The following is a 17987-nucleotide window of genomic DNA, read 5'->3' as shown; positions in this document are numbered from 1 at the left end:
TCCTCGAGGTGATAACTTGGTAAAAACTTCGGGGTGTGTGTGTGTGGCGTGCTGTTACGGGGCGGGGGGGGGGGTATCTTTTCATCCAATGAAATGAACCCTTCTCCCTTTCCTCAAGTAAGGGTTAAAACAATCTAACTTTCTTTCAAATTTGCAAATTTTGGTTATTCACTTAACATACTGTACATTAAAAATCCATATGTATTTTAATCCAGATTTATTGGTTATGTACAATAACATACCTTTCCATAGTGCAAATCAGAAAACAGTTAAATAAAGCCTGGAAACAACAACATTACTTTGAAATTAATTTTCCACTTCTCAAAGCATCAATGTGTATTGATAATTGAACAACAACCTATAAATTCGTTAGGCGGGTAACTGAAACCAGACGTACTGGAGATCTGCAACAAAACATAACGCTATGAAAACCTGTCTCGTGATTTAAAAAAGAAAAACTTATCAACTTTATTGACTATACAATAACAAAATCATGATGTAAATTAAGATGGTACATTTCATGTTTATGACCCTCCTGCCATCGTTTGTTGCTCCTATGCATTCGTATGTAACCAGCGTATTCATATATAACCTTTATATTACCGTATTTGTCTGTATGTGCTCGTATGTTACTCGTATGTACTGTAGTCTTATGTTACTCGTACGTACTCGTATGAACTACTATGTACTCGTATGTACTCGTATATTACTCGTTTGTACTCATATGTTACTCATATGTATTCGTGTGCTGTTTTAGTCACGATCCATCAGAAGAATTATCTGTCTGGTTGGATATGCGTGTAAAATTTGAACTTTGAATATAGGCACACATAATTTTGTCAAGACGATGTACATGTATGGTTATTTGTACATCTTGAGCGACGAACGGATGCCTTGCCGAAACAGATTTGTAGCGCTTGTTCTACTGGTCCTCTGGTTAACGTATAATTGCTATCCTGATTATTCTACAATAAAATATAGTCTCAAATTTCAACAGGTTAGATAGTTAGGATATTTTTTTTCAAAGCATATAAATTGCGACTGAATAACTGACTTTTTCAAATGGTACTATTGAAATACAATCGGCAACCAGTGTTGATTTTTTCTCAATGTCAGTCTTTGTTGGGGTCATCTACGTTCTAGGTGATTAAAGGTGCATTTTATCACGTTCCCTTTACTAGGACATTTGTTAATCCTTTTCAATGTTTAAAAGCCTTGGAGTGGTATAATGGTGACCCAAAAAAAGTAAAAACAGAAGAGATAAAATTAGACCACGCCAAAGCCCAATAGAAAATAAAAATACAGAAAAATATACGATGCGATGCAAAGAAGAATTTTGGTGATATAAAGGAAGGAATATATTTCCCAGCTCCTCTCCCGACCATCCTTTAAAAAATAGACTCGTACTACAAACAAGAGTCGTCCTGCTTCTGTCGCACCATAAAAAAATATTTTAAAGCTGGAGGTTCATGTTTCTCTTGTAAACTGACGCAAACGTGTACAAGCGAACGTTTTGAAAAGAGTTCAACAGATTAAATGGTTTGTGCTTGAGAATGGACAAGAGATCTTTCGCTGATGTCGTGTCTGGAAGTGGCAAGATGAGTAATAAAGATGCGTGCAAGTAATAAAGCCCAGGAGTTTCGAATTTCTTAGTTGGAAGTACCCCAAATCAGGACTGACCTCAATTCATCTAGTTATTGTAGGCTCGTTTCTTCTGGATTTCTTCTCTCAGCGACTGACGTCCATTACAGCCTGGACTGTTTTGACTGGAGTCTGCATCGTTTACGAATTCATTAGCATAATCGATTACCGAAAGGTATTCTCAAAGTTCTTTGGGTGTGTGAGTGATACATGTAGGTGGTGTCTTGAAAACAGCGTATTGAAAATTTGAAGAGATTGTGTCTTTAACCCACAAAACAAAACACAGCTACTACTCAGAAGCATCTGGTGCCTTGATTTAAAACAAACCACTTGTAACAGTAAACCAAAAAAACAGAAAAACCGTCTAAAAACAGTCCAACAGTCCAATGGGTCAAGAGTCTACCAGTCTGGTCCATAAATTATCCTTAGCCAGGTCAAAGCTTTGAGATTATACAAGTTTTCCCGGATCAGTCAACTGAACTGACATTACAGAGTGTGTGTGGGCAAGTCAATAATGTTTCTGTTTCATATCAAATATATCTTTAAAATACTCGACGCCTTTAATGGATGCCTCCACGCGATCAGTCAAAGGATGCAGACGTTGGTGCATGTCCACTAAACAATAGAACTGAAGGTCAACAAAGAATATCACATGACGGAACATGTGTGACGAACAAACTATCTCTTCTCTAGTTGGAATAAAATTACTGTCTCACATAGGAGAAAAGAAATACCAATCGCTTAGTTTCTTATCATTAGAAGATGAATAAGGGGCATTCCACAGAGGAAAACCTTTATTCCGAGCCGGAATCAAAAAAAAAAAAAAGAAAGAAAAAAGTGCCAGACGCCGCAAAGTGTTCTCTCCTGCCCCTGGTTATCATTCATCAATGGGGCCTTATTAGGTAGGGGTTTTCAGGATACTGGATATTTGGGTAAAAAATTGACAGGAATCACGAAATTTAGGGGAAACATTAATGGGGGAGAGCATGTTTAGATCAGATAAAACGGGACATTAATTGAGTAGGAAATCGTTAAGCTGCAATTAACAGGATACAAGATAATTAGGCCAAAAATTAATAGGACAACAAATAAAATGGGGATAGAATTCCAATAAAAATCCTCTTACTTGTTTTGTTGTTCAGCATTATACTTGTGTCTTTCGCTGTTGCGAAAGGCAACAGACTGACAAGCAGTGCGCAGGAAGTAATGGTAAGCGGCGTTATATTGAAACTCCTATATTTCTAATTGCCGTTCCACTTTTGCATCATACAAGGAGATGTTAAGATGATTACTGAAGAACCATTTACAGTACGGTTCATGTTGACTTGTTCCTGAAAGAGAAGACCTATTTGACAAGGCCAAAATATGATTTAGGGACAATCGTGGTATTCACCCGGTCCTAGTAAGTTCTGCACTTCCAGTCCCTGCTAAAGAAATTAAACCTAAAGGTTGCGAGGCCCTGAAAGTGACGAAAAAGTCCACTCGTTTCAATGAAAAACAAAAAAAAATACTTTCAAGAAAAATTTTCTTAGGTCAGGAGACGGCCATAAAGTCGAAGCTGTTAGTCTAGCACAAAAGATGAGGTACGCAAAAGATGAGGACAGAATTAGGCGGTTCACCTCAGATGAGTTCCTGACTTCTCGCCACGTTCAATCCTTCTTCTCCAGAATGGCCGTAAAGCTCAGAAACAGACAGGAGGACGTCCTCGAAGATGACACAACAGCCCGCTGAGAATCAAGCTGCAGATATTCTTTACAAGTGTCAGTTAACTCATCCAATTGCTTATGACTCGTTCAACTTGTGTGCCTTAGACGTATCTAAGCCATCTATAATGGTTTTAAAAAGCTAAGCGTCAACATGCTTCGCTTGATATGCGAGTATTTTGATCTAGATGTTTGCAACATCCCACGATCGCGTAAAGCGCCCTACATAGAGTTGAAGACTAGTCTTGTGCAGACATGCAGCTGTGCTCCATCACAGAACTGGACGACGTTGGCGGCTGAGGGGTGTCCCAGGATCATAAAGAACGGTGTCTACTAAATACAAACGTGTTTTCCGCCAGATTAGGAAAACTTGGAAAAAGTAGATCTTAGCTAGGGTATTGGAATCCATTAAGAGAAGTGGAGGTAGCCATTAATTTTTCCGAGATAGTTAGCCTTCAATCTCGAAGAAAACTGCTGACGTTAACATTTTTCAGAAAAAAAGGAAAAGATATTTCTTCACAGATTTTCCTAGAGTTCGCCTTTACATGCACAAATCTAAACACATTAATAACAACATAAACAACTCTTGGTATTTTTTTAAATAGCAAAATCGTCGCAACAGCGCTTTTAGCGTCCCTGGACAGCTCTCTTCTGGTTTGGCCAAAATACAGTCTACATAGCTTTTCCTCACAGCCAAAACTATTCACGTGTTGAATAGGCTTGCCACTTCCATTTCATAACATAAAATGTAGCGGTAATCACACGTTTTCAAAAGTTAAATGAGTTGTTTCACCCTTTCGAAAACTTTGTCGGTTGCCTGTTACATTTTTTTCTGTTACCTCTCTAGGAAGACAAACATTAACGTCTCTCGCACATGTTTAGCGCGCGCATACGCCATCTGCAGTTGGATATGATTTCTTTGACGGGTACGTTAACAGCTAGTTTTTCAGCTGAGAGCCCTTAACAGTTAGTGCTTAGCGATATGCTGCTTTCCTGGTAATCCTGGTTTTAGTACAGGTTCGTAATTTTACTGCGATATTTGTTTCGGCACGCTTGGTAACGTAGTTGATTATTTAAAACCAAGCGCGCGCCTGGCGTTTAAATCATGCCTTACATACATGCACAGACCGTGTGCCACAAAAAAAGGAGGCACCTTCCTTAACTGCCCTTCAGTAATTTTCTGAGCATTTCCTTTTCTGATGCAAAAGTGAAACGGCTTAGAAAATATAAAGAGTTTCAATAAAACGCCGCTTTCCATTACTTCCTGCGCGTTCTTTGTCAGTCTGTTGCCGCCTTTCGAAAAATTTGATGGCATTTCGGACAGCGAAAGACACAGTGTCCCGTTTTATCTGATCTGAACATTCTCTCCCCCATTAATTTTTCCCCTAAATTTCGTGTTTCCTGTCAATTTTTTACCCAAATATCCAGTATCCTGAAAACCCGTAATAAGGCCGCATTGATGAACTGGTACACCTGATCAAGAGCCTGATACTGTATATCGTTTTTTTTTTTTCTCTCTCTTTTTAATACAATGCACGCCACCCCCACTCCACCCCACCTCCCCCCCCCCCCCCCGCCCCTCACCCTACAAAACATAACCTACAAAGTGACTTAAATTTCCAAGCATAAGTTCATGTTCAAATCATTCCAGGAAAGCCAGTTACTTGTTTAGCCGCTGAAATGCGTAAAATAGCTTTGAAGCCGATTATTACATTTTCACTTCCTACCCACCTTACTCCTACCCATTGGAATGTGCACTTCTTATGTGTAACGCAATCTGTGGAATAATGGCGAGTGCACAACAGATTGAAACAGAACTGAGCTTAAACGAGTTCTTGATGAGAATCCTCGACTAAAAGGAAGATTTTAAAGGCTGCCAACAGACTTTTGGGTCAGTTAGGATCTCAGCAAATAGTTAAACTTCTTGTAAACGGCGGCTTATGAGACGAAAGACAAATAATATTGATAGATGTTATGACGCGGGCTTCGGAGAGTTGAAATCTGCTTTACCGTTGCGATGTCTCAGAGTGATTTCGTACACTAATCATTGAAAATGCGATTGAAAGCTACTGATAATATAATATGAGGTATCGTGGAACACACAGTTGTCGACATGTCGCGACGTAAGTTAAAAATGTGCCTTAAAATAGCCGATGAAAGCCCTCTCAGAGGGGCAAAACCAAGATGGTCGCCCCAACGCTAAAATACCGATCGAATTGAAATAAAAGTTATATTTTTGTGAATCCCTTATCTAGAACATTCATCTGAGAAAGTTTAAGGATTTGATTTTTTCTCGTCCAAATGACCATAGTCGATAATTACAGGGGGTGGCTTTTAAATGCTGGAAACTGTTTTGAGCCACCTTAAATAGTGTAAAATAACTCATGATACGAAACGAAGGATTAACTAACTGTATGACATTGCTTGCTCTAGCTCTCATAGGCTCAATTGCCAGCCGCTGTTCGGGAAAGGAGCCCGCGCTCCTCCCTCGAAGGCATGAGGAGGGACGTAGACCAGACACGAGAGAGCGGCGGAAAGCGAGCCTATAGCTCTCACAACGCGGAAAAAGTTAGAGCGTATTAGAATTGATCAACATACTATACAGAATGACACACAGGTCATCCATGAAAAGCCATATAGCGCCTTGCTTGCTGCAATCGTAGACACATTTAGCCCTTCATTTATTATCATTTTTTAAATATTATTTCAATGAATTTTATATCTTCTTGATTGTGAGCAGTCAGACGACGGTGATGACTTGAGAAGTTGACGGCCGATCTATCAACTTTTAATAAAATTAATTTGGAATGATAAGCAAGGCAATACAGCTACCAGTTCCTATTAGACAGATGTTCAGCCCTTAGGCATGATCGAGAAATACATTTTGTTACTTTCAATCTCTTAGTCGTCTACGTGTACTATGTTAACAATGACAATTACTGGCGGTTTGCGCATTGTTAAAGTCAGACGGGGAGTATTAAATTCAGTGATTTGCATCTTTTCACGGGATCCTTACCCCCTGGTCTGAAGATTAACTCTTGATCTGCCCAGTATATTTAACTTACGCGAAAACATTCATTTTAATTTAGTTTTTGGGATTAAATTGAACCATCTGCTTAGAACCTTTAGAAGTTATTTATTGAGAAGCCACAAAAAAAGTATTATCTCCTTAATTTACAAACCTTATGCAATTACATTGGAAAGGATCCCTATTGTTGCTGCATCCGCGTTCGAAACAGTTCTTCATCATTTGACTGACCCATCGTGAATTTCTAACAATTAAACCATTATTATAGGGGGGAAACACCCGAAGTAGTCCGAAGTGGAAATTGTAGCGGAATTATTGTAGCGGAAACACCCGAGGTAGCAAGGAATCGCAGACGAGAATGCTTCCAGTGTACTTAGGATCTGCAACTTAAAAATATTTTTTTTGTATTAAAAATCTTACTGGGTACGTTTATCATTCTTTAGACTCTAAATGATAAAGGTGAACAGAATTATTACACTCAACATACAGTTGAAAGCTCCGCTTGCAGCCTTGTGCAGACAACTTGTCCACACATGTAAGTTATGTGGCTCCAAACAAGAGGGAATACGGCCGAACAATGTAGCAGAAAGTAACGTGATATTAGGTTTGCAATTAACAAAACTTCATTTTGAGAGAACGGCTGTTTTTGTTGTTGTTGTGAGAGTCCCGTAGCCAGTGAATGCATGAGGGACATGGGAAGGGTTACTCCACAATAGTACACAGTAGATGGGATCGTTCCATTGATATTAAGGCCAATTAACATTACGCATTTGCAAAGAAAGGCCGTTTTACAAAAATTTCGTCTTCAATGGTATTCGGGCTCTGACGCACCGATGTTTCGCTGCGGTAGCATGCTTTTTAGTCTTGTTATAGAACTACAAACTCTTTAACTTATTTCCATCAATCTGCATCTGTCCATTGTTAGTTGTTCGTCTCTCTGTAGAAATGTCGTAGCTTCATTTGTACTATTTGTTTTAATTACCTATTCGTGTGTCATGCTTCTAGCATCATGGCACACAAAGCTTACTAATCAGGGGACACACACCAGATGGAATTGGAATTTGAAGTATTGCGGTCCTCGGTATTAGGGGGTTTTGGGTACGGAAGTTTTTGGCAAAAAAAATAAACAGTTTACAAACAAGACACGATGATCATCCTCTCCTAATACAAGATATTGGTTAAATTAATGAGACACAGGAAATCTAACAAAACATCATTAACGCGGGATATGGGACACCAACCAGGGCCTCTTTAGTGTGTCCGGGCGCTCTCCCTGTTTATTTATATATATGGTCTTTCTCCAGGATGTTTACTCCTACCGTTGTTTAATTCCTTAGTCAGACATTTGTGACTTTTAACCGAACTCCCGACTTCTTTGTAAGCCAAGCAATTTTGACCACCTGATTATTGTCTCATTACAGACTAAACAGCTTTGAAACCAAACGGGTTGAGAAACCCACAAACCGTAAATACTGGTATAGACTAGTACGAGTAGTTCCACTTTCGCTCAGTCCGTCGTGCGTGACGCGAAAGACAACTGCGAGAAAAAAAAAAATGGCCGCGCGAAATCCTGGAGGCGAGAAGCGCGGTAAAGATTTCGCGCGGCCAATTTTTCCCTGCGGTTTATTTACGGTCTCGTTCGACGGACTCCTCAGAAGAGGAACTACTCGTAGTCTATAACGGGTGATGTTTGATTCATTGTGGATCCTCTATTTGATTAGCCGTCGTAAACCTAACAAATGGACCTTTTTTATTTCGAGGAGTTTCGTCTTAATGTCTTCCAGCCGTGACCACTCTTGCTTTCTTTCGGTTTGTTACTTCTTTCCGATGTTTTTCAACGATCCAATTTATTTTGAGTGACAAAAGATTACTCCTTACTTAATTTCCAGTAAGTCCTGAAATTCAGCGACAATAATCCCAACATTCCCTAAGTGAACTAAAGCAGCTTTGAATATAAATTCTCCTTCTGGGTAGCGCTTCTGACAGGTTTATTGGCGCTGGTAAATCCTTTATGAGCTCTTATTATACGAGAGATAGATGATTAAACCTTCAATATTTGACCGCCTCTTACCACATTACAGACCTAATTAAAACAGCTTTTAGCTTTTGTTTTGTTTTGTTTTTCAATTCCTGCAGTACCCTTCGAAGGCAGCACATACGCACTTCAGTAGCACGATCATTTCACTCTTCAGTAACGATATGTGACCATCGGAAAGCTCTTACTTCCTTTAATTTAGTTACTGCACATAAGTTAACTGATGCCAGATTAAAATGGCTTTAAAGCCGCACGTTACAAGCCCACACAACCTCTACAGTTCCTTTTTTCCTTTTTTTCCTCACGATGTTTATTAAACAGTTCAGAATTCCACTTTAGACTGAATTGAACGGCCTTAAAGCCGTTTATTTATACCCTTCCGTGCTATACGCCTAAAGGCGGCTTTCGATCGTGATGCTAAGTCCTTTATCAACCGCTAATCTGGTCACTGAAACGTCAGTGGCATATTTCTTAAAATTTCTGTAGTACTATGTCTTTGTCACGATAAACCTTTTTTAAGTTCACGAGTGGCCATTGATATATCGACTAACCTCTGATTTATACCTTTCTTCTTCCGAGAAGTACATTGCTTTACATCACTAGCCCTTTATGTTTCTATTTAACACTTACTATGCTTTATTTGGCCTTAAAATATCAGATCTTACACCTTCCATTCTGATACAAGATATGCATTATACATCTACCTTTAATTCCAATTTTTCATATCTGCATGCACATTCACTGGAAAAGTTGAAAATTTCCATGGACATGTCAATTTCAATTTACAGAATGTAAATCGTGATTTACATTCTTTGCAAATTACAATTTACATGTTGGGGTTTTGTAAAATAAAATTGCAGGAAATTAAAAGTTTTTAGTACAGCATCTAAATGTTCTGAAAGTAGTTATTTACGTTGTCTTTGTCGACAATGATTATTTGAAGAACATGTGAAAACCTGTAAAGTATTGTACGCAATTTTACAGTATCTCCCGTTGTAAAAAACATGTAAGTTGCTTTACTTAACCATGTGAGAAACGTGTAAATAATTCAACCGAATGCTGTAAAAAGTCTGGAAATGTTATGTTTGTAACTCTGTAAAAACCATGTAAATGAAAAAAGGGGGCCTGTAAGAAACATGTAAAAACAATGTAAATGAGAAAAGGGGGCCTGTAAGAAACACGTAAAAACCATATAAATGAAAAAAGGGAGCCTGTAAGAAATATGTCAAAACCATGTTAATGAAAACAGAGGCTTGTAAGAAACACGTAAAAACCATGTAAATGAAAAAGAAGGAGCCTGTAATAAATATGTCAAAACCATGTTAATGAAAACAGAGGCTTGCAAGAAACAAGTAAAAACCATGTAAATGAAAAAAGGGAGCCTGTAAGAAATATGTAAAAACCATGTAAATGGAAAACCTAGAAGTTGTACGGGTGAGGTAGGCGGGGTGGGGGGGGGGGGGGGTGGGGAGGGCTGTTAAACAGCTGTTAAAAACATGTAAATTAAGGAGGGGGCCCTTGCAATGGATGTGAAAACAATCTAAATAAGATAATGGGGGCTTTTCGGAAAACTGTAAAGACCATGTTAATGTAAAATGGAGACTCTTAAAAAACATCTAAATTTAAGAGAAGGCCTGCTTGAAGACTACAAAAACCATGTAATGAAAAAGTGAGGTTATTTAAGAGAACTCTCGTGTAACGGTTCAACTAACGGAGACTGTTCAAACATGTAAATTTCAAGTCATTGACGAAATGGGACTTTCACAGCAAGAAATCGAAAATTTATTCCACTTAACGTAAAGTTGCCGGTAAAGTTTGTGAGGGCTTTACTTTAGACCCCAGTTATATGGTGTGGAGTACCCAAGACAGCTCTCTCTCTCTCCTTTACATTTCCCAAAAATTTATCATGGCGTGTTTCGCTGCCTTTGAGCGAAACAAACTTCACCAGTTTTTAAAGATTGTTTCCTTTTCACCTAAGCGCTCGATTTACGCTTTTTTGAGTTTTTCTTTAGTCTTTGCCTCGTTTTTTCGCTGATTTTAGGTTTTGTTGGCTGTTCCTACATTCCAAAAGGAACGTTCCTCAAGTATCGACTGTTCTTCGTTTTTGTGTTCCTATTGACTATAAGAGGACCAGATTTTTTGCATGGTAGGAACAAAACGTTCACTCTAGTGTAAAAGAGGAACATTTCGTTCCGAGTTCCCAACTGTAAATGGAACATATTGTTCTCAAACTGATAAATTAAGACTGTTATGTTCCGAGTTCCTTTCTGTGCATGGAACACATTGTTCCGAAATTGATAAACTAGGACTGTTTTGTTCCGAGGTCCCGTCTGTAAATGGAACACATTATTCCCAAATTAGTCATTTAGGACTGTTTTGTTCCGAGTTGCTATCTGTTGATGGAACACATTGTTCTTAAGTTGGTCATTTAGGACTGTTTTGTTCCGAGTTCCTATCTGTAAATGGAACACATTGTTCCCAAATTGGTAAATTAGGACTGTTTTGTTCCGAATTCTCATCTGCCAATGGAACATACCGTTCCCAAATTGATATTTTTGTTCCGAATTCCCATCTGTGAATGGAACAGTTCGTTCCCAAATTGGCCACTTATTACGAAATATAGGACTGTTTTGTTCCGAGCTCCTATCTGTAAATGGAACATATTGTTCCCAAATTGATAATTTAGGACCTTTTCTTCCGAGTTCCTCTCTGTGAATGGAACATATTGTTCCCAAATTGGTCATTTGGGACCAGATTTCGGACCATTTCTCTGCGCATTCCTATTTTGTTCCCAAATGGAGGTGTACTTTGTAAGGCAAACAATAGGGCGCGCTCAGACCTGCTTGGGCAAGTTTGGTTGCATGTCACTGTCATGAATTTTGCACAATAGTAATGAGGGCGGGCAAGTAAGGGCATGACTTGGCAAATACAAACATATATGCAGTTCCTTTGCTTGTCATCGGCTCCTTGGTTATGGGTCAGATTTAAAGGAGATCGTGTTAGCCAAATGCTCTTCAAAAGGCAAAATGAGCAAGAGGTGCAAGGTCAATTGATCGGATATCGATGGAGCATCACCCAGACCAAAACGACTTCACTTGGAAAAGGATGAAACCGACAGCTTGTATCACTGCCCAATACAAGAGTGTGACCATGGTGGATTTCAAAGTCAAAGAGGGTGCAGAAAACATGTTAATACCAAGCACAGTTGGTTCCTTTATTTCGATGAAAAGCCCAATTCGAAAGAAATCACAGATTCGCTAAAGGTAGCAAGAAATGTTCCAATGGTGAACACAATTCAAGATCAAACAAGTGAGACTACAAAACATGCCGGAAAGTTACTTCCCCCATTTTCATTGTCGTGTGACATTGGCGAAGTATTCACGAGATGATTGACTGGAAGTGGTGGCGGTTGCAAGAAAGATCGCGCAGCTCAACAAATAGTGACAAGATGCTTTAAGTTTCTTAGATTTTGTTGTGAAGACGAGGAAGAGTTGACTTTTAGCGTGGTGGACTTTAGTTTGTGTTCTCCAAATTTATTGTTCAAGTTTATCGACTACTTACAAGACGAATGCAAGCTTGGACATGGTGGACGTTTAGGCTACACAGATGCCATTTCTGAAATGATCGACTTCAGAAAGCTTCATGGCGCATCAGAGGCAGTCTTTCGAAAGTTCTCTGCAACAGAGCTGTACCTCAAAAGAGGGCGAAAGACGGTTGCTAAGATGATGAGATTGCAGTGAACACAAGATTTAGACATCGAAACACTAGAAGCGAGAGGCCATTGGGCAACAATGGAGGAGTTGTTGGAGGTGGTGAAATTCCATCTGCCGCGCTACGAGAATACCGTGAAGATTTGCAAATCGAGTCCAACTCAAGTTAACCCTTCAGACTTGTCATTTGCCACGAAATTCGTTGCCATGTATCTGTTCATCAAAGTGAAGGGGTCGCGTCCCATGACTTATCAATATTTGACGGTGGACATGATTGCTACAGCTAAGGAAAAGGGTGGATTCATTGATCAGAAAACGTTCAAGACTGCTGGAAAGTATGGATTTGATTCTTTGATTCTGACCGATGCAAACATGCAAGTTCTCAATGGCTACATCTCGAACGTCAGACCTTTGCTAAAACCCCAGTGCGATTTCGTTCTCGTCAACAGAAATGGAGGCCAACATGGTAAATTGGGGGAGATCATGAGCAAACTGGTGTTTGATGCAATTGGAAAGTACATCCATCCCACGCGTTATCGCCAAATTGTTGAAACGCAGAGCCTCAATGAGCTCACTAGCGAGGAGCAGAGGATTTTGTCGGAAGACCAAAAACACAGCTCTGCTGTTGCCAAAGTTCACTATCAAAAGCAACGATCCCGTGAAGTTGCTTTGAAGGGTCACGAGTGCCTACAAAAACTTCAAGGTGCCAAGGGTTCAGAGGTGGACGAGGACGTCCACGCAAGACTCGGAGATTCAACTTCCGACGCCGAGCCTTCAGTTGGAAGAGTGCAAAATATCAACTCCTCCCCCAATAAGGACGCCCTGCCTAAAAGAATCTTGCGCTCTCAGAGGAACATTCGTCGTGTTTTGAAATTCACAAAAGAAGAGGACGATTTTCTAAAGGAAGGGATAACTAAGCACGGGTTTGGACAGTGGACTGCTATTTTGAGAGATGACGATTTCCAATTTCAAGACGGAAGAACAGCGGACTCTCTAAAGAAAAGGGCTGGAATGAAAATGCCACTCGGTTAGCAATTCAACTAGCAAAAAACAACAAATGCACACCAACTAAAATGCAGAGGAAACTGGACCATTTAATTATCGCAATTCAACAAACAGCTAGCCTGTTAACACATCTACGGAACGCGTTTTATAAATGATCAAACTGTAATAAACTCTAATTTCTTGGACACAAAAGTCTATTCTTGTAACGAGTTATCGTAGGTACATGTAGCGTTCTGAGTGCCTAATTCTATCCTATCTATTATCAATTCTAATTCTATCCTAATTATCAAACTACTGAAAAAGACCACCCTACGGCCTATCCTACGAGGAAAAAAAAAAACCGCATTTACTTTTGACTAGTAAAGTATCGAGTTAGAACGTTCTGGGATTTTTTGACTGCTCGTTGACTGCTGGACTGCCTCTTTCGCTTCTTTTTGTTAGAAGTACTAGCTCGAAGTAGTTCAGCAGAGACTGCACAGTCGTCGAAGCTTGAATCAGGCACAGACGCACCACTTGTGCTCGGAAGAGGAGTGATGAAAATACTCTGTACCTCGTCAGTCTCATCCACTCCATTACACTGCTGCCTGATGAAAATACTCCGCTCCTCATCCGTCTCATGTACATGTTGCTGTACTCCCTCGGTTTCTGAACTGAGGACAGGCAACACAGGGAGCCTTTCAGCAACGCTTGTGACTAGGTGGTGCTGCTCTTTTCTCAGCAGTCCAAGAGCGGTGCACACCTTGATTCGTTCTTGGACAGCCTCGGCAGTGTTGAAAGTGCCCAAGGACTCGTGATGCATTTTTAACTTGTCGCACAGGACCTTCATCCAATCTTTGACGTTCAAGCGAACCGTGGGATCGCTACTGCGTTGATATTCGTCGCAGCAGTTCTTTAGCTCGACCTCAGTGGCTCTTATCCAGGTGCCTTCGAACGCTCGACGGGCTTTCTCGCGTCTTTCTTGCTCTTGGTGCGCTTCTTGTTCGTCCCACTGCTCCTGCAGTTGTCTTTGAATTTGACTTGGCATCGCTGCGTCGGGGTCTTCTGGCAACAGTTCGGCAATCTCGCTGCTGACACCCCTCTCTCTCAGGAAAGATCTTCTTGCTTCATGTAGTTCATGTTTCCGCCGACTCTCTTCTTTCTTCTCTCGGATGCGCGTGTGCAAGATGCTGGCAATTTGTCTATGTCTCAGGGAGCCTGTGGAAGATAGCCCAAGTGCTCTCCTCAAGTTACGAATGCGCTGGTCGTCATCCGAGTCGACTTTATCGTCACTGGCAGCATCAGCTGTTGTGGCTGGCTCGCCCGTCTCTTCAAGAGCGTCAGTCCAGACGTCTGCGAGGGGCAGCGTTCGTAAAGCGTCCTTCTCCTCGTCTTTAAGAACGCCGTCACCGATTTGCTCTTCTTCCAAGCTGCTGTCGGAGTTTTCTTCTTGGTCTGTCGTCGGACGCGCTTTCGTCGAGGCCCACACAACACAATCCATGGAGTGCTTTCTGAGCCACTCTGCAGCTTTCTTCCTTGGGTTAGGCAGACTCTTGAAGACATAGTTCCTTAGCCTACGGTCCATTGCTGGTTGATCTTCTGGTCCGAATTCAAGTTTCTGTTGCGCTGTTAAAAGCATCGGGCAACGGTTAATGAATGACTTAGCTGTTTGATACTTGATGTCACAGGCCGTGTAACCTCCCTGCGTTAGGATTTTCCAGTCATCTATATCTAGTGTGGAAGGATTCGCTTCGTCCACGAAGATTACTTCATTGAAGTGATTGATCATGGCCTTATTGAAGACGCGCTGTTTAGTGATAGTCGCTATGTTGCCACGATGTACCAGGCCTAGAATTGGTTGAAATAAACTCGTCTTTCCACTATTAGCAGCGCCAATTAGGCAAGGAACTTTGTCTTTGTGTCTCTTTTGATTGTGATTCAAGAGCCTCTAGAAATCTTCGCAAAACTCTTCAATTTCAGCTTCTGTGAGGCTGTTTTCCAAAATTTCTTTGAAATACTTCGGTTCTGGCTCTCTTGTTGGATCGTACGGGGAAAACGCTCGCGGTGTAACATGACCAATGTCCTTGTCCGCGATCACATTCTCCAGGAAGCGACGCTCCTTGATTGACCAGCACTTGCCATCGTTAACCTCAATCAAATTATAATCTACGCAAAGTGGTCGAATGACCACGCAGTGCGGGTTGGCTAGGATATCGATGACTTTCTTCATGTCCTTTAGAAGTCGCGCCTTGAAGGATTCGTTAGCCGCCAAACTATTAACGAACGCCTCCACCTCGCACTTGTAGGAATAGGTGTACTTTGCCTTGTCGCATTTCTTGTACACTTTTCCGCCGTACAAAGCGTAGCCCAGCCTCTTCATGGCGATACCGATGTCATTGACAAGCACTGTGAGTTTATCGGACAATCTTGCCTGTTCGTAGACGATTTCATTCTCTCTTGGAACAGCCGGGCCGTCTAATTGGAAGCCGAACTGGTCGATGACTAGTGTTACATCTTGAAGTTTCCTCAAAGCCCACGAAAGACTGGAATAAAACCAGGGATCGACGAGACAAATTCGGACTACGTTTTCCGTACCGCATTCGTCGAGATCCACTGAATCAGCGTCCCCCACGAAACTTTCAAATTCATCCCGAAAGCAATACTGGTAAGACGAATTCACCAAATCCTCCATAAACGGGTTCTTGTGGTCTTTAAGGACTTTAAACAGCTCTTTCATCGCTCCGGTTTCTTTACCCTCGTGACAGGGGACCTAAGATTGAGAAATACTTAAGAGGTTGATTCCGGTTCTTTCATAATAACCAGCATTCGCCTGGTCAACAAGTGATCAGTGATTTTCAGTACCGAGGAAATTCATCGTTAGTGTACTTTGAAATTCCAGGCTAAATAAAAGTCGTTGAATCTAACCGTTGGAATTATCTAGGGCACTTATACGTTTGATGTAAAGCCTGACTTTCGCTATTTTTTATTTATTATTATTATTTTTTTTTTTTCATGCCTTGTAATAAGCCGGTAAAAGAGTTGTTACACTTTATCACTGATTAGTGTTACTTATGTCAATTTTACGATTGGAATAAAGTTGTTACCTGAGTTGCGAAGACATCCACGCTGCACCCAAGGAGGGCACGGTGGATAACAAGAGGACTACACGGCGCAACATTTGGCGTGGTCAGAGCGATCCAGTAACTCACACATGGGCACAACTTCTGATTTATGATTGTGGAGTGACTTGCAACCCATTCTTGGCTTGTTGAATTTCCCAATTGACTCGAATCTGGAAATTCGTCGGCATCATCGCTCCCCTCTTCCTCGACATGTGCTTTTTTCCTGCTTTGTTCTTTCTTTAGACTTTGCGTGCTAATGGCGCTGAAAAAGAATGCGACATTCTTTATGCCTGCAAAACAGACGAAACAAGATATTATTCACTGAATCTGCATTAATTTATTCCGCCAAAACAACGACAGAAAAGCTCGACATTTCAAACAACACACATATAAACAAACCTTGCAGAGCTTTATCACAGGCATCTCTAGTTCGACACACGCCATTCCACGCATTTTCAAAACCTTCCTCCTGAACTTTGCAAGCACATTTTGCACTGATAATACTACATTTTCCCAGAACTACCGGGCTCAAGTAGCACAACGCAGCGCTTTTTATCGTCCTGCTGTTTAGTTGACGGCATGGATAACGAGCCGTCTGCATCTTGAACGACGATGTAAGCCTTGAAACGTGTTTCGCTTTTATAGAGAGAAGACTTGTGAATTTCCCGGGGATAATTATACCACACAAATGCAATCAACAGAAGACGTAATTATTTGTTTTAAACGGCCAATTGTGACACGCTATCAGTTCGCAGATGCTTTCCAGTGAGTTTTCTAGACGACTTTTCTCGCCACGTAATTTTCATGTCGATGCCATTTTTTGTCGCACTGGTCAGCAATCAACAGTTATTTTACACCAAACAATAAACTCGATTAACAAGCCACAGTGACGGTAAATTCGTGTGAGAGGAATTTAGGAAATGATGTCTACTCATGGTCCCAGTAGGGGCTATCAACAACATCAACCAGAACTAATGAGGCAAGCGAAAAGAGTTGAGAAAATATTGTCTACAGCGGCGTGTTTTCACCGTGTATCACACAATTATTACGACTCATGTTAAAAACACGAACAAGAATAAATAAACTGAGACAGTTCTCATCTTGATGTTGGGGAAGGTAGGAAAGTGACGTATCAGTGTCACTGGCTTTTGAAGAAAGATGTAACATTTTCTATGTCACCGCAAATGTGGGATGTGGTTCAATAAAAACAGTTGAAACAGAATATAGAAACCAGAGATAAGTAAAATCTTGTATTTCAAAGGCCAAAGGATAAAAGCGCAAAATGTTATGCTTTAGTTTTACAAAGAGATATTAAAACAAATCTGAAGATTTTCGCAAAATCCGTGAAATCCGTCCTTTCCGCCGTGATTACAAGAAAGTTTCATTCAACTGCCTCCCAGTACTGGAAGTTTCCACCGAAGGTTTTTCCTATTAATGGCGGAAAGGACGGATTTTACGGAATTTGCGGATTTTTTAATTTAATTTAAATCTTCTCTTTAAAACTGTAAGTATAATATAAATAATATATTATAATATATCATTAATAATATTTTACTTACAGTCTTAAAGAGAAAAATTAAATAAAACCAATTTAAAAAATCCGCGAAATCCGCGAAATCCGTCCTTTCCGCCATTAATAGGAAAAACCTTCGGTAAAAACTTCCAGTACTGGGAAGTAGTTAAGTGAAACTTTTTACTAAACACGGCGGAAAAGACGGATTTCACGGATTTTGAAGCATTGATAGATTTAACTTAGTCATTCCCTTC

General features: G+C 40.5%; 1 protein-coding gene, 2 long non-coding RNA genes and 1 pseudogene across 3 annotated transcripts in view; 2 read left to right on the top strand and 2 right to left on the bottom strand.

Moving 5' to 3' along the window:
- Nucleotides 1-712: 712 nt before the first annotated feature.
- Nucleotides 713-17987, top strand: part of LOC149110716 (uncharacterized) — an 80044-nt gene continuing 62769 nt past the window's right edge. The window contains exon 1 of the long non-coding RNA XR_016207776.1: nt 713-997. This is a non-coding gene — a long non-coding RNA (uncharacterized LOC149110716). The remainder of the gene's footprint in view (nt 998-17987) is intronic.
- Nucleotides 6124-17987, bottom strand: part of LOC149110717 (uncharacterized) — an 18706-nt gene continuing 6842 nt past the window's right edge. Inside the window, exon 2 of the long non-coding RNA XR_016207781.1 lies at nt 6124-6758. This is a non-coding gene — a long non-coding RNA (uncharacterized LOC149110717). The remainder of the gene's footprint in view (nt 6759-17987) is intronic.
- LOC149110719 (uncharacterized) lies at nt 12141-13191 on the top strand. The gene has a single exon (XM_089291163.1). The coding sequence runs from the start codon at nt 12199-12201 to the stop codon at nt 13147-13149; it is 951 nt and encodes a 316-aa protein (XP_089147289.1). The 5' UTR covers nt 12141-12198; the 3' UTR covers nt 13150-13191.
- Nucleotides 13469-16821, bottom strand: LOC149110718 (uncharacterized; annotated as a pseudogene).

The sequence above is a fragment of the Orbicella faveolata genome, unplaced genomic scaffold, assembly GCF_042242905.1.
Source record: "Orbicella faveolata isolate gen_17 unplaced genomic scaffold, um_ofav_v1 contig_24, whole genome shotgun sequence".
NCBI classification, from domain to species: Eukaryota; Metazoa; Cnidaria; class Anthozoa; order Scleractinia; family Merulinidae; genus Orbicella; species Orbicella faveolata.
This window is presented reverse-complemented; position numbering and strand designations above follow the sequence as displayed.

Bases quoted from the DNA above. Each gene is read 5' to 3' on its own strand.
- LOC149110719 (XM_089291163.1), top strand. From the start codon at position 12,199: ATGGAGGAGTTGTTGGAGGTGGTGAAATTCCATCTGCCGCGCTACGAG.